The sequence below is a fragment of the Gadus morhua genome, chromosome 18, assembly GCF_902167405.1.
Source record: "Gadus morhua chromosome 18, gadMor3.0, whole genome shotgun sequence".
NCBI lineage: Eukaryota > Metazoa > Chordata > Actinopteri > Gadiformes > Gadidae > Gadus > Gadus morhua.
The window spans coordinates 9391007-9406352 of NC_044065.1; the positions used below are offsets into that span (position 1 = coordinate 9391007).

General features: G+C 49.2%; 1 protein-coding gene across 2 annotated transcripts in view; it reads right to left on the reverse strand.

Annotated features, from left to right (window-relative positions):
• Positions 1–9: 9 nt before the first annotated feature.
• LOC115531718 (uncharacterized) overlaps positions 10–15346 on the reverse strand; it is a 63443-nt gene continuing 48106 nt past the window's right edge. For both annotated transcript variants that reach the window (XM_030341117.1, XM_030341118.1), the window contains exons 12-17: positions 12179–12390; positions 11506–11576; positions 8407–8564; positions 6029–6173; positions 5127–5270; positions 10–4796 (exon numbers count right to left, since the gene is read on the reverse strand). In XM_030341117.1, coding sequence (XP_030196977.1) covers positions 4464–4796; positions 5127–5270; positions 6029–6173; positions 8407–8564; positions 11506–11576; positions 12179–12390 — 1063 coding nt within the window. In that variant the 3' untranslated portion in view covers positions 10–4463. The remainder of the gene's footprint in view (positions 4797–5126; positions 5271–6028; positions 6174–8406; positions 8565–11505; positions 11577–12178; positions 12391–15346) is intronic.

Below are 15346 nucleotides of genomic sequence, written 5' to 3' on the forward strand. Positions count from 1 at the left end.
GACACAATAACCTTTGAAAACACTTTTATTTTAATCTTCTATGCCTCCAAAAATAAGAAGCAAAACAACATGTCCTTCGTGAGTTTTAACAAGGCAGTGAAACATATAGCTCATGTATATCGCGTAAAATGACATTGCCCCACCTGCACCAGACTTAAAACACTGTAATAGTAAAGAGCCCTACATGTGAACGTCGTTTAATGAACCTTCTGTTCTACAAAACACATCATCAGCACACAACAGCATTTGATGTAGCCATTTCCTTCATTCATATGGAGGAAAAGAAATGAAAAGAACATGACCACGAAATGCAGGACCAGAGTCCTCATGTTTCACCATTCTTTGAGTCCTCTTATATGATGGAAGCAGGCCATAACACAATGTCCCGTGCTTCAAATATATATATATGTATATATATATATTCATATAAATATGCAAGTACATACACATTACATTCAGAAATTAAGGTGATTGGAGGGGGAGAGGGAGAAGGGTAGGAACAACCGCAGAGACGAGCAGCTGTCGTTTCCCAGGTATGTTTCTGAAAAGACAATGCGATGGGCTTATCTCTCGTGCCAAGCGTCAGCGCGGTAACCAGCCACCAGTGCCCCGGAGATTTAGCGGCAGGTGAGACGCCATGTGGGTGTGTGTGTGTGTGTGTGTTCGCATGTGGGTGTGGAACACGATGAACACATCACATATTGTAAGAAATAATAACAATTTGCTCTGGTGCGCATGCAACTCACAGAATGAGAGATCGGACGATGGCATTGTCTGAACAACTTTGGCACATGAAAACTTTCCTTATCCTCATTCTTCTCATTGCTTAATGCCGACAAAGCTCCCCCCCCCCCCCCCCCCCCCGCCTTCACTATTAAAGAGGGACGACACAGATTGGAAACACCGGTGTGGTTCAAAAGATTTAAAGGCAGAGTTAATGACATGGCAGGGGACTGTTTGTGAATAGAGGAGACTTGCTGCTCTATCCAAGCGGCCATCTTGTAACCTAGGGACAAGGATGGCTGTGTTTAAGTTTTAACACTATGGTGGGAATTGATTGACCTGGATATGGAAAGAAAGGGAGTGCGGTACGTTTTCACCCTTTCGAGGGGTTTAAAATGGAACTGGACTCCATGCCGGTCACTCCTGAACAGTTTGGCCACAGTGAAAAACAAAAAGCAAAATCAATAAATACACATTTGTAATAACAACATACACAATCCGTTTAAGGGAGTTCATCAGTAATGGAAACAATATAGAATAATCTCTATGAGGAGTAATATCAGCTTCACTGATAGAGCCGTACAAGTGAAACAAGGCTATAGTGTGGGAGAATATACAATAAAAGCGAAAGCGCGAGGCATGAACGAGTGCAAGGTCGTGACACGCGAAAGAGTCAAACAGGAGAGATTATAGGAACAGAAAAGCAGATCAAAATGTATATTTATAAACTCAAATAATGCAATAGACTGACTTTTGGGGGGCAAACATCATGCAAGAGTAAAGAATGGACCCTTACGCAATTGTCCGAAAAAACTGTACAAAAGTTATCTGCAGGTATTCATGGGTAACAACAATGGAATAGATACTGCTGGATGGTAGTTATAATTAGACACAGCGTGGTCATTGGCTAGCAGGTACTCAAGGTTAAATAAGCTGTTCATAGACAGCCAGCATGTACACAGCATGCATACAATGACCAAATATACCCTAGCTGGAGGTTAAAATAAAGCATTCACACACTCACACTCACTTGTGCAACGCAAGCACAAATGCACACGCACACACATCCACACATGCACGCGTGTTGTGTACATATAGTAGTCATTCCTTCAGACAGACACACACACACACACACACACACACACACACACACACACACACACACACACACACACACACACACACACACACACACACACACACTGCAAAAAAGAATTGTGTTTCATAAACCTGCAATATCCATCCGTACGTGAGTGCTTCTATGCATGTGCATTAACAGGGCATCATAGCAGGTGGTTGTCATGGCCCTAAAAGTTATATAACCGTCGTCCACATCTCCCCCTGTTGGTAAGATGCTAACACTGCCGCCGTCCAAGGCGTACATTTTCAAGCCTGAGTAGAGAATTTCATACAACAATCAACGGTAGTTAATCATAAAATATCACAGAACAGGGGAAGTGTTGAAATCGAATATACTTGTGTTTCAGATCAACAAAAAAAAAGGAATATGACATACAACGAACATGCAGCTCACTGTTCAAACCAGTGGTTGTCTCTTCCCTCCCCCATGCGATTGATTTAGTATCGTCTTCCTCTCTCACCACAACTTTACATTAGTTTCCAAGAATAGAATGACAACTGGATTTCAGATGCCATTTATAATGCCACACCTCATGCCTCAGTTCCTGTAAGAATTCCTTCAACAGTCGCTTTCAAAGTCATACTTAATCTAATCTATTTCTTTGTAACGTACACCAACATTCTTGTAACAAACATTGTGCTGCTGGCTTTGTTATCGACACGATTATCATCATGTAATACTTATTATAGACTTTCAGGGCAAGGAATGTCAGCTCTATGTGTACCTAATTCATATTCACAACAATGCGCAGAGTATATTGTAGATATACTTTCAGGTATTATACAATATAAGCGTATGGCAGGTGGCCAAGTTAAATACAACATATCCTGTATGTTAACAATGAATATGGATAACATATTCCTTTATATACCCAATAACATAGTTCATCGTACACTTGACAATACATTGCACAGGTAGAGCGGATTGAACGTCAACAAACTGTAAAACACCATAAAATATACTGGGGGGGGAAAGAAAACAAGGAACATTCAGGGTCTGCCCGGTGGGTGTTGAGGGTGAACCAATCAAAATCAGGGGGCTTAACATACACACTGACACACACACACACACACACGCGCACACAAAGAAGGTGCACGCAGGACGCAGCTAAACAACGCAATGATAACAGATCCACAAGGCTCTAAACAACCAAAACAATGTTTGCCGCTTTGCATCACATTGGCCTCATAAAGAGAAAACTAACAAAACCAAAAAAAGTCTGGATAGAAAAAGCTTGCAGGGTCGCATATAGGCATGCAGATTCACTGGAGGAAACAATATTCAGCCAAGGAGAAGCAGAAGACGGAGAAGAACAAGAACAAGTGGAGGATGAAGTAGAAGAAGAAGAAGAAAAACGAAGATGCGTACCACGGGACAAAAGCGTAAGCGACCGAACAAGAGGACATCTGTTAGTGGTGGAGGAGATAAAGATGGTGGCGCCCGTCTGGGGTGGAAACGCGTTAAGTATCGATTTGTGTGGTGTGGTGTATTAATAGTATGGTGAAACGTCTCCCGCTCTCATCGGGGCCGACCCGCCAGTGTGTTTCGGCGGAGAGCGGCTCCTCGCTCCATGCCCCCCACCCCCCACCCCCCCCCCCCCCCCCAGAGATAAGATGCAAACGCAGGCCTGATATGTGTTCTGATATGTGTTGTACACTGTGCAGATTCATCCTTGGGTCTTCTCCCGCTCTCCCTCCCTCGTCCAGCCAGCGCCTGCGGCCTTACGGTTGGGATACGTGGTGGGAGGGGGGGCGGTGGGGGGAGCTTCGGTGTCGGCTCTCTGGCGTGGAATGTGAACACAGCTGGAGGGCTGAAACGGGTACCGCCATTGTTGAGACGACCTCCGGTGGGCCGGGGTCATCCGTGAGAGCCAGAGCTCGGTGGCCCGTTCCCCCCCCCCCCCCCCCCCTCGGTAACCAGACTGGTGGTGGTGGTGGTGGTGGGCGGTCGGCTCGACCTGAACAATGCAATGTCTAATGTGCGTCAAAACACGTTTGGTCCCAAATCAGAGTTCACACGAGGCCACAGGTAACACAGCAGGTGGGAGTGGCCGGTGAGCGAAGGTGCCGTGACAGAAGAACTAAATAAACGGCGAAGGATGCCCGAACGGTTGGTCCATGTCTCTGACTCCTTGGAACAGTCTGTCAGTGCAGCGCAGTGCCGTACACTAGCGCACCCACAATGCCTTTCTGAGCGACACCTCGTCTCCCATGCTCCTCCCCCACCCCCCCCCCCCCCCCCCCCCAGGCTTGTGCCCTTTTCGTTGTCCCTCCGCCTCCTGACTTCACAACCCCGCTGGTATTGGCCAGCCACCATACCAGTCACAGGGCCCCGCAGCTCCCCTATTGGACGAGAAGATTAGGGTGCGGGGTAGAGGGCGTTGTGGGCGGGAGGTGGGTGGGAGGGGGTTGGTTAAGGGAGGGAGGAGTGGAGTGGACTACCCTCACTCCCATCCCTCCCCCCCATCCCCCCTCCTTTTCCAAGCAGTGCTTCCGGATCCCATGACCGGATCATAAAGGGGATTTAAAAATAAAAACACCCTTGCAGGAAGGCGGGCCTGCCGCTACCGGCGCCCCCCCATCCCACGTCCCGCCCAGCCTCACTTCTTCACCGCCTGCCGGTAGCTGTGCCTCTGGCCCTCCGCACGAGGCTTGCCGCCGCCGCCGCCGCCGCCGCCGCCGCCGCCGCCGCCGCCACCGCCGCCGCCACCGCCGTGGGCACTGCTGGCGCCGCTGGCCTTGCTGCTGTTGGCCGTGTCCCGGGCGCTGCTGCTGGCCTGACTGGCCAGGCTGCTGTCCTGCAGCGTGGGGCTGGACTGGGCCCGCTGCAGGGCGCCGTCCTCCAGGAGCTGGGCCTCGAACAGGGAGAGGTCCGCCTCGCCAGCGCGGATCTTGGACCGCAGCAGCATGACGTAGGTGCCGTACCGCGTCTTCTGCAGGCAGGAGGGGGAGGGAGACAAGGGAGATGGGGGGGGCGAGAAGGGGGGGGGAGAGAAGGGAGATGGGGGGGGAGAAGGGAGATGGGAGGGAGAGAAGGGAGAGGGGGGGGGGAGAAGGGAGAGGGAGGGGGAAGGCGGGGGAGGTGTTTGAAGGTGGTGACAAGGAAAATAACGAGGGGAAGAAAGAGGTATTGTTAGAAATATCTGCTCTTTGGTGTGACACTAATGACTTGTCGCTCCGCCGACTTTCCAATTTATGTATCCCCCCCGCCGTCAGGCTTGCTTTGGGCCCCCCATCGGGCCAGAGGAAGGCGAGCGGCATACCTCAAACTCCAAATACTCGTCCCGCTGCCGGTACTCGTCCAGGTCGCGACCTTTGACCTTGCGGTCGGGCGGGTAGGAGCGCAGCTCGGCCAGTTCGGTGGAGATGGAGCGGAAGCGGGCCTCGTGGGACTTCACCTGCTCCTCCTGTGGGGCGAGGGGGGGGGGGGGGGGGGGGGAAGGGTCACTTGAAGCTATCCCCATGTCCTTGGATCCACGGATGAGGTGCCCTTGAGCCAGGCCCCTGACACCCCCACCTGCTCCCTGGGCACTGCACTGCGGCTACCCACTGCTCCGGGTGGGCCCCCATGTGTGTGTGGACCTCTGACAGGGTCACTCCTCTGTGTGTGTGTGTGCGTGTATGTGCTAATGTGTTGTGTACACCGGCTCCCGGATGGGTCAAAAGCAGAGAAAGAATTTCCCCCAAAAAGGGACAATGAAGGACAACTTAACTTAACTTGTCTGTTTGAGCCTGCTCCTTCTCCAACGACCGACTTTGAAGGAAAGCCCTCTGGTCTCCATTCACTTTTCCCGAGGGTCTATAACGCCTCATGATTGATGATGTTTACGAAGTACTATAAGGTTACGCTCCAGGATCTCGCAAAACAATAAAATGCTAGTTTAGAAAACGTGCGCTACTAAACGTGAGCCCTAAGGTATATGACAGCAATGGCAATCATGCATTATTTATCACATTATCATCATCGTGTATTAATATTCTTATTAAAAAGGTCTCAGGTGGTTGTGGGCCTCAATCCTGATCAAGAAGCAATCTGTTTCCAAGGCAACGCTTCCTTCCTCTGGGGATAAACAGTGGGGGAGGACATAACCGTAGCTCGGACCGCATTGTAACAGAGGATGTTACCGTACCTCAGACAGCTTCGCAGCAGAGGATAAGATCGTACCTCGGGCTGCTTGGACATGGTCCCCGGCAGCAGCGGCCGACTGAACTTCTTCTGAGAGCCAATGGCTGCTGGGAAGGGAGGGGATGAAAACATGGCTGCCACCACGTTGATCCGCGTGATCCAAGACTGCATCTGCTCCGCGTTCCTGCCATGGATAACAAGACACACACACACACACACAAAGTAAAAAAAAAAAGGCCTGCATTCTTGCCATGTGAAAATAGGCCCATAGGTGGCTCGCAACATCAAAAAGATAATTATCGGAGAATGCAGCAGCAGACCAATTAGTGAAACTATAAGAGTAATCAGATGGAGCGAAACGGCCTCGCTCCGAGTCCTCTACAGGAGAGAGGCCAGAAGAGGAAGAAGGCAGAGAATGTGAGGGAATGAGAGAGAGAGAGAGAGAGAGAGAGAGAGAGAGAGAGAGAGAGAGAGAGAGAGAGAGAGAGAGAGAGAGAGAGAGAGAGAGAGAGAGAGAGAGAGAGAGAGAGAATGTGAGGGAATATATATTAAAAAAAAAAAAAAAAAAAAAAGAGAGAGAGAGAGAGAGAGAGAGAGAGAGAGAGAATGTGAGGGAATGAGAGAGAGAGAATGTGAGGGAATATATATATATATATATATATATATATATATATATATATATATATATATATATAAAAAAGAGAGAGAGAGAGAGAGAGAGAGAGAGAGAGAGAGAGAGAGAGAGAGAGAGAGAGAGAGAGAGAGAGAGAGAGAGAGAGAGAGAGAGAGAGAGAGAGAGAGAGAGAGAGAGAGCGTTGGTGTGTGCGTGTCAGAGGAGCTGTGGTGAGAGTAACTGGGACATTTGGAGCTGCAACTGGAGCAGAGCGCCAGTCTCCTCCTGGGACCTGTCACATGTGGCCGCTCATGTGCCACTTCCTGGTTCCCGGCTAGCGTGCCCACCTCTGCCCTGCTCGCTCTCCCTAACTGTGGACCTTTGCATTCAATGTAAGGCGGGGCTCAAGCACAATAATGCTCACCATCACCATTTACTGCCACGGTCACTACAGACCTGCAACGCACACATCTAAACTGAATACATAATATGGTTGTTTACCAATATATATATGGGTCACAATTTGATAAATTGATCATATTTGGGCTTGGAGAATTAGAAGAATTAAGGAGGGAAACCTTAGAAAATTAGTAAACTACATCTAAAACTCAGCGGAGTAGTATAAGTAGTGTCATGATATATTGCCTCTCACACGCATCAAAAAGCACAGACATATACACACATTACACTAAGACTCAAATACCATCAAACTTAATGTATCAAATCAGCTTAGTTCTGATTGGCCAATTGCTCAGTTCTGATTGACTGGCAGAAAACGGGGAGGGGAGTATGGAATAGCGGTCATAGATAAACAGTCTGAAGAATGACCTTGCGATGGCAGGATGAAAAGAGTGCTCGTCTAACAGGCAATTTTTGAAAAGCTGCAGGATTTAGCAATCTAGCTTTAGATGTGATAAGGGCTTGAAAGGACAAGGTTTAATGCCGTTTCTCTTATAAGCAAACCTCCCCGGTGGAAGATATCGCTCTATTGCCCTGCAGTACACTTTCCTCCGTGTAAATCTGCCCTGCCGCTGCTTATGAGACATAAGAATGGAAACCACAGCAATAACCTGCCTGTGCCCTTTAAAGCTCTACCATCGCCGTCGTGCTGCTAAATGCTCACCCCAAAGGTGAATGTTCATCCATTTTCTAGACCACTTGTGGTTGTGCACAAGTGTATATGCTAGTGTTGGGGTGCATGAGTGTGTATGCTAGTGTTTGCATGCAGGTGTGTGTGTCCGTGGGCGTCTGCGAGTTGGTTTAGTATGGGTAATCTGTCGCAGGTTCTTTTTGCCAACTAGGTGTCAGCGAGTTTTGCAATGGATTGTCTCATGGACAAAGAAATCAATTCAGTGTTTTCGTTATCCTCTGTGTAATTTACCCCGTACAAAAAAACGGGGTAAAACCATCCCGTAAATATCACCAAGGTGTAATGTTGGCAATTTGTGTGTGTGCGTATGTGTGTGTGTGTGTGTGTGTGCGTATGTGTGTGTATGTATGTGCGTGTATGTGTATGTGTGTGTGTGTGTGTGTGTGTGTGTGTGTATGTGTATGTGTGTGCCTGCGTGTATGTGTATGTGTGTGTCTGCGTATGTGTGCATGTATGTGCACGTGTATTTGTACGTCTGCGTGTATGTGTATGTCTGCGTTTATGTGTATGTCTGCGTGTATGAGTATGTGTGCGTGTACGTGTATGTGTGTCTGCGTGTATGTGTATGCCTGCGTGCATGTGCATGTGTACGTGTATGTGTGCGTGTTTGTCTGAGCGTTTGTGTATGTGCATGTGCATGTGTGCGTGACTCACGGGGCCTGGAAGAGGTACACCCTCCAGTCGGCGGTGCGCAGGTAGAAGACGTTGGGCCTCTTGCTGTAGTCCGCCGCCTTCATGGCCAGAGAGTGGTGGATGGACACGGCGTTCTTCAGGTCCTCTTCCGAGAGCTGCTTATCTGGCCGGTACTCTCCCTTAATGGTACACGGACACAGGAACACAGAAGGTCATGAAACGCTGAACTCGTGAGTGCACCGCCATCCGTTTCAGGAAGGAAGCGGAATAACGTTCACGCGTCCGAAACAAGGTTGTTTCCCCTGCTGTGAGGATTTGAGCTATTGCCCGAGGATCTGCAATAGTGGAGAGCGCGTCTTCTATCGCTCGTATTTTCCCAATCGATCACCTCCTTTACCAGCTCCACCAACAAGTAAAGGAGGTTCAACTAGCTTTGGCTGAATAACAATTCAATGAACGAGGCCCATTGAGAGGCCTTGTGGAAGCATTACTGTATCACATGGTGACACCTGCTGTCCAATGGCTCCCCTCCAGTTATCCTCCGCAGCATCGGCAGCCTTCCAGAATCACCTATTCCTTATCCAGGATGCGTTTCTTTTTTAGCCTCATTTGACGAGCCTCTGGATCTGAGCCAGAGGAATCCGGTGCCGGACAAAAGAGGCCGTTTTGTTTTTGTCTTGCCAGTTGCCGCACTTGATTTGGTCAGCGTGACGGTGGCCTGAGAAGCTGGCAGGGTTCAGAGCTTTGTAAAGCCAGGATCCGGGGCCCCATATGGCAGCCCCAGCCACCTGCCAGAGACCGGCTGGCTGGCCCTGACACACTAAAGCCTGTTGTAGTGTATGTGTGTGTGCAGGGAAATGGAGGCAAGCAGGCCACCTCCATTTAAAACACCTCTGAGTAACTAGAGGGCGCGTGTGTGTGTTTGTGTGTGTGTTAGGAATGCGCGATATAAACGATAAAAAATGCCTACGATAGAGATCCTAGTTGTATTGCTCTATCGCGATATTGCATGTTTGACGCGATCTATCCATGACCCGCGAAATATAAAGTGCCACGAGCTGCAACCGTCTGCAACGCATCGTCCGCGACCCGCGAAATTTAAAAAGAGCAACGAGCTGCGACCAGCTGCATGCATCATCCGCGACCCGCGAAATTTGAATAGCCATGAGCTGCAACCGGCATCAACGCATCATCATCTAAGTAAATATGGCTGAAAGCAAAACGGAGGAGCTGGTGAAAAAGAAAGGTGCAACTTCCATCATTTGGAATTGGTTCGGATTTAAGCGGACCGACGAGCAGCAGCAAGCTATACTCTATAGAGTGTGTGGGGCAACAATTCTGGCTAAGATCGGTAACACGACTAACCTGTTTTACCACCTCAAAACGAAACATATCGGTGAATACCATGAGAGCCAGGCAATGCAGCCAACCCCAAGCTCAAATCTGAAGAACGCAGGAAAGAAAAACGCAGGAACCGATCCAGTCCTCCATCCAACAATCATTTTCAAAGGGAACACCTTACAATAGGAAGAGCCCGCGATGGATGGAAATTACAAGGGCCATAATTGTTTACTTGTGTAAAGACATGGTCCCCTTTCAAGCAGTAGAGAGGCGCGGCTTTAACGCCATGATCAGAGCTATTGATCCACGATACGAGGTGCCTAGCCGCAAATACTTTACAGAAACAGAGATGCCAAAATTGTATGCCGAGCTCCGCGAAAAGGTTGAAAAGAGCTGTGTGACTTGAAATACTTCGCCACCCACTACAGCAGACCTGTGGTCGAGCCGTACCATGGAGCCTTACCTCAGCCTGACCATTCACTATATAACGGACGATTGGAATCTTGGCAGCCGGTGTTTGCAGACGTCGTACATCCCCTCTGAACATACGGCCGAGGAGATAGCACAAGGACTCAAGGAAGCGCTTGAGTCATGGGGTTTTAAAGAAGAACGCCAAGTGTGCATCACTACAGATAATGGATCGAACGTGGTCAAGGCCGCGTCTCTGAATGATTGGACCAGGCTGCAATGCTTCGGACACAGGTTGCCCCATGCCATCGGTAGGTTAAAACATTTTGTCCATAATATCATAATATTTTAACATGAGATAGCAAAATTTAAATGGACCCTTCTGATCCGATTATATTTCTAATCGGAATAGATCTATTCCTATCATGCAATCTTAATGTAAGCTACTGTAGGCCTATATATGGCATTCACAAAAGTGGTGAGCGTACGTTCGTATGTCTCTCGCGCTGTTATGTTGGTCTTGACTTATATGATATATGTAAGGGATAATGTTGTACAGAACGCCGGTGATTATCGGGAAAATAAGCACCGACAGGGCGAACCGGACCCCGATGCGCAGCGGAGATGCGCTTCGCCCTGAAGGGTATTATTTTCGATAAAGACCGGCGACGTTCTATATTTTATCCCGCTTATTACAAGGCTAATTGCCAAAACGAAAAAATATCTTCACACGGTGTGTCTTTTTACAATTACCATTCGTAGTGATGATCAGCAGAGAAATAGTCCGCAAATAGCGCGTGTTCTCCACCGCAGCTAACATCATGAATAAAAAAAAGAGAGCTGCAATTTTTCTCAAAAGTTATAGCTCTAATAGTAATGTTGCATTTGCGTTGAGAGATGTAGATTATGCCTCTGTTCAGTTGTATAGCCAATGCTATTTTAATGTTGCATTGTAATTCTGCGTGTATGTGTAATTCCAGTGTAATTCATTAGAAGTGCCACCGCCATCCGTCAGCTATTAGTAGGGGAGATAATCTATGAAATATCTGCCTTGGCTTGACTGCACGCCTTCCCCTGAACCACAGCATCTAGTTTTCAGACTGGTCCTGGTTAATTTCTGACCAGTCAGGACACCTCTTCCCTGATTGGTTTGTGGAACCCATCGTGCCTGTCGATTACAAGTGTTTGAACGCCACAGTCCTGAATGGCAGATGAAACGGGAGGGAGGGGTTGCCTTCTTTGGGTTGTTGGTATTCAAACGTAGTTCTCATCGGCTCCCTCTCTTTAAAACTCTCTAATCGTACCTACGACGGCATGGTAGTGAAGTAGTGTGTGACATATACTGTAGCAGGCTGATCGTGAGGGGCGTACCTTCTGTAGGTAGAGTATGAGTCCTTTCAGGATGGCGTAGAACGTCTTCCAGCCTCTCTTGCCCCTCGGAGCTATGGATGGATCAATCAGTTACACGTGTGTGATATTGCGTTCCATTTACATACAAAGTTACGGTAGTTGTGTGAACGACAGTTTGATCATTTACTAATACAAATAAATAAGACCATTTCTACTGTATTTTACAGCGTTTTGTTTACGCGTGGGTTGTGGCATAACCACATTCTTTATAGACATGTAAGCACTGCAGTACACAGAGTACAGGACATAGTGGGTCCACTGCTGTGAGAGCGTTTACACATCCTACATATGCATATGATCCTATCATGGGACATCGGATGATGTCCATCCATTTGAATGATACAGTAACATCACGGTCTATATTACACACTTTGAATGTCGATTATTGACATTCAACAAATATAATGATATGAAGAAAAAAAAAAAGATCTATCTTTTAAAAATAATTACTCTTAGAATACTATAACCGTAGCCTTTACAACTGGTACGGTAGACATTTCTGTGCTCCGGATTGTCCTACAACATCATGTGCGCATCATTAGTTTGACCTTTTTTAGCGGATGGTGAATTGAGAATGTAAGCATGGGGCAAAGAGACAGAGAGGGAACAACAGTGCTACTTATAAAGGTCCTACTTCTCTTGCCGTCCGAGTCGGCGTGCACCTTGCGCACCAGGAAGCCGTTCTTGTACAGCAGCGCCCCGGTGGTCGCCGAGGCCGAGGCGTGGTGCGCCTCCTCCGACAGGGGCTTCCCGCTGCTGCCCACGCGCCGCACCGAGGTGGAGGCGGTGGAGTCGCAGAGGCTGTCCCCGAGCTCCGAGAACGACTTGCGCAGCTCCTCCTCGTCGCTGCGAGGGAGAGAGCGGAGCGGAGGGACACGGGTTAGCCGTCGTCATCGCCGCCGCCGCCACCGCCATCATCACCACCACCCCCAGCAACACCGGCAGCACCATCATCATCAACACCACCACCACCACCATCACCACCCACACCAACCCCAGCAGCAGTATCATCGCCACCAGCACCATCATCATCACCATCTTCATCACCACCAACATCTTCATCATCATCATCATCTTCATCACAACCAACACCACTACCACCATCAACACCAGTACCATCATCGTCACTTACAACCAGCAGTGTCGAGCACCATCATCACGACACCGCCATCACATCCAGCACCATCATAGTCACTACCACCATCACCACCACCATCATCAACATTATGGCTGTCATCCAGCCTGCTCCTCTGCCTCTCCCCACCGTGTCCTTGAGCCAGCCACACAACAGCCAAGGACGAGCCATGTGAAGCAGAGACAGCCCCGTTTGCAGGAGGGGGGAGGCGTGTGACGTACTGTTGAATCACTCTCTGCGTAGCACTCAGGCCGCCGTGCTAGCGCGCCTTCAGAACAAGGAGTTCTACAAAGCTCAACTTCTGTTGCTATACCCCGCCACCAGAGAGTCGACCCAGCTAGGTCTTCAAAAGCGTGACTTGAGTGTTTCTGTCTCTCCCCCTTCTCCCCCCCCCCCCCCCCCCCCGCTAACACTCTCTTTCCCTCTCAGTCTGGGCCGTCTTTGTGTTTCTCTGTCTCGTTTCCTGCCTGGGAAGGGTCCACTCTCTCCTCGATCGAAACTGCGCGCCCCCAAGGGAGCTCGGCGTCAATCCTGTGGCCGAGGTGAGAAATCGGGGGCCCGCTGAACCCCCGGGGGCCACCAACGCCTCCTCAGAAATATACTTCAGACGTCTCTATCTCCCCCCTCCCCCCCTACCTCCCTCTCTCTCTCTCCCCCCCCCCATCTCTATTGTTGTTCTTAACACACGCACTTAAAGTTAGGGTAGGTTATTTGCAGACACAAGCCATGGCAAGCTTGATCTTTGAAAGTATCCAACTGAAAAAGATCACAGGCATCCATTGAAGCCAAGCCACCGAAACCAGTGACCAGCTTGCTAACTTGGGCTGCAGTTCAGACTTCCTTTTGGGAAGACTCCAGTCATACAAAATGAGTGCACATACAAAATGTTTGCACGTGCAAAGTGCAAACAGGTAGTCAGGTAGGCGGGTCAACTTTCAGGCCATCACAATAATTTAATCCGGGCCAAATTAAATGATTGTAGGCCTGCGACGGACACACATTTATACCTTTGGTCCGAGCATTTGATTTGTTGATTGCTGTCGGGATGTGACCGGAATTTCCACACCAACCATACATTTAAATTGAGCAGACGCTTTTATCCAAAGCGATTTATACACACATTCACGGCGGAGTCAACCGTGCAAGGCGACAGCCAGCTCATCGGATTAGGGGACCTGCTCAGGGACATCTCGAGCCGGGGATCGAACTAGCCTTCCGGTCACAAGTCAACCCGCTCTAACTCCTGAGCTAAGCCGACCCCCCAGCCTTTAAGATATGAGAAATAAAACGAGCGCCTTAATAAAGCCAGGATTTCACCTTCCACAGCAAGGGTATGCACATGATAAGGCACACGTAACACACATGTGAGTTTTAACAACGTTTTTTTGCACCATTTTCGACAGTTAACGGCGTTTGTGTGAATCTCTCATTAGAGGACTTCAGCAGCGATACCGGAGGATTCTGATGAGGAACACCTGTTCCCTAAGAAATCTCAGCGCTCCTGTTGACTAACGGCGCACTCACTGATTGTGTGCATGTGTGTCTGTTCGTTGGCATCTGTCACTTGCTGTATACGTGTGTGTGCGTGCGTGCGTGGTGCATGCCGTCTCTTCACAAAACTATTCATGCGGTAGCACCACAATCTAAAATTGTATACAGATAGAGCGTACACAGATATCTCCTGCTAGGCACTCATCGCATCTCCATCGTCTATTCTACAGATGCTGTCAGGGGGAGTTGCTGCTACACCTGACCTCTGTACATCAGCGCAGCGTGGTAAGTCAACCATTTTCATGTGTTACCTCATCAGGCGTCAGCCATGTAAAAGTTCAGCCCGAAAATAGCAAACAGAGGGATGCTGCTGACCCCGCCCCTCTCACCACCTACACCACCACAGAGATCGGAGTTACCCACAGTACATAACTACTGTTAACCGCTAACATCATAACAACATCAACATAACTAACATCTACCACACACACAGACAGAGAGAGAGAGATGCAGTCAGAGAGAGAGAGATCCAGTCAAGAGAAGCAGAGAGGAGGAGTGAGAAGATAGATAGAAGCAGGGGGGGGGGGGGGGAAGAGAGAGAGAGAGAGAGAGAGAGAGAGAGAGAGAGAGAGAGAGAGAGAGAGAGAGAGAGAGAGAGAGAGAGAGAGAGAGAGAGAGAGAGAGAGAGAAAGAGAGAGAGAGAGAGAGAGCATCTGAGCATGTGCACAGCCCTAGCCTGTTGCCTGGTAACTGCCAGGCTGCCTGGTACCCAATCTGCACGGACAAAGTAGAGTAGGAGCTAGAGCGGGGGGGGATGGATGGAGGAGAGGCAGAGACGGATGGAGAGCGGGAAACCGGGAGCGAGAAGGAGATGAGGGAGGGAAAACAAAGGCAGACAATGGAAACAAACGGGACCGGTCTTCGCTGGCCAGAGTGTGTGAGCAAGGCGGTCTATAGCAGGGGGGGGGGGTGGGGGGGGGGGAAGGAGGAGACAAAGGATTCAACGGGAAGATAAGGGAGAGGGACAATGATCAAAGTTAATTGAGGAGGAGAGGAGGGGCGAGGAGAGGAGAGGAGGAGAGGCAAGGTAATGAGAGGCACAGAGAGGAGAAGTGAGGCAGGAGAGGAGAGGAGAGGCAGGGATGGTATAGGAGCGGTTTGGAAGTAGGGGGCACA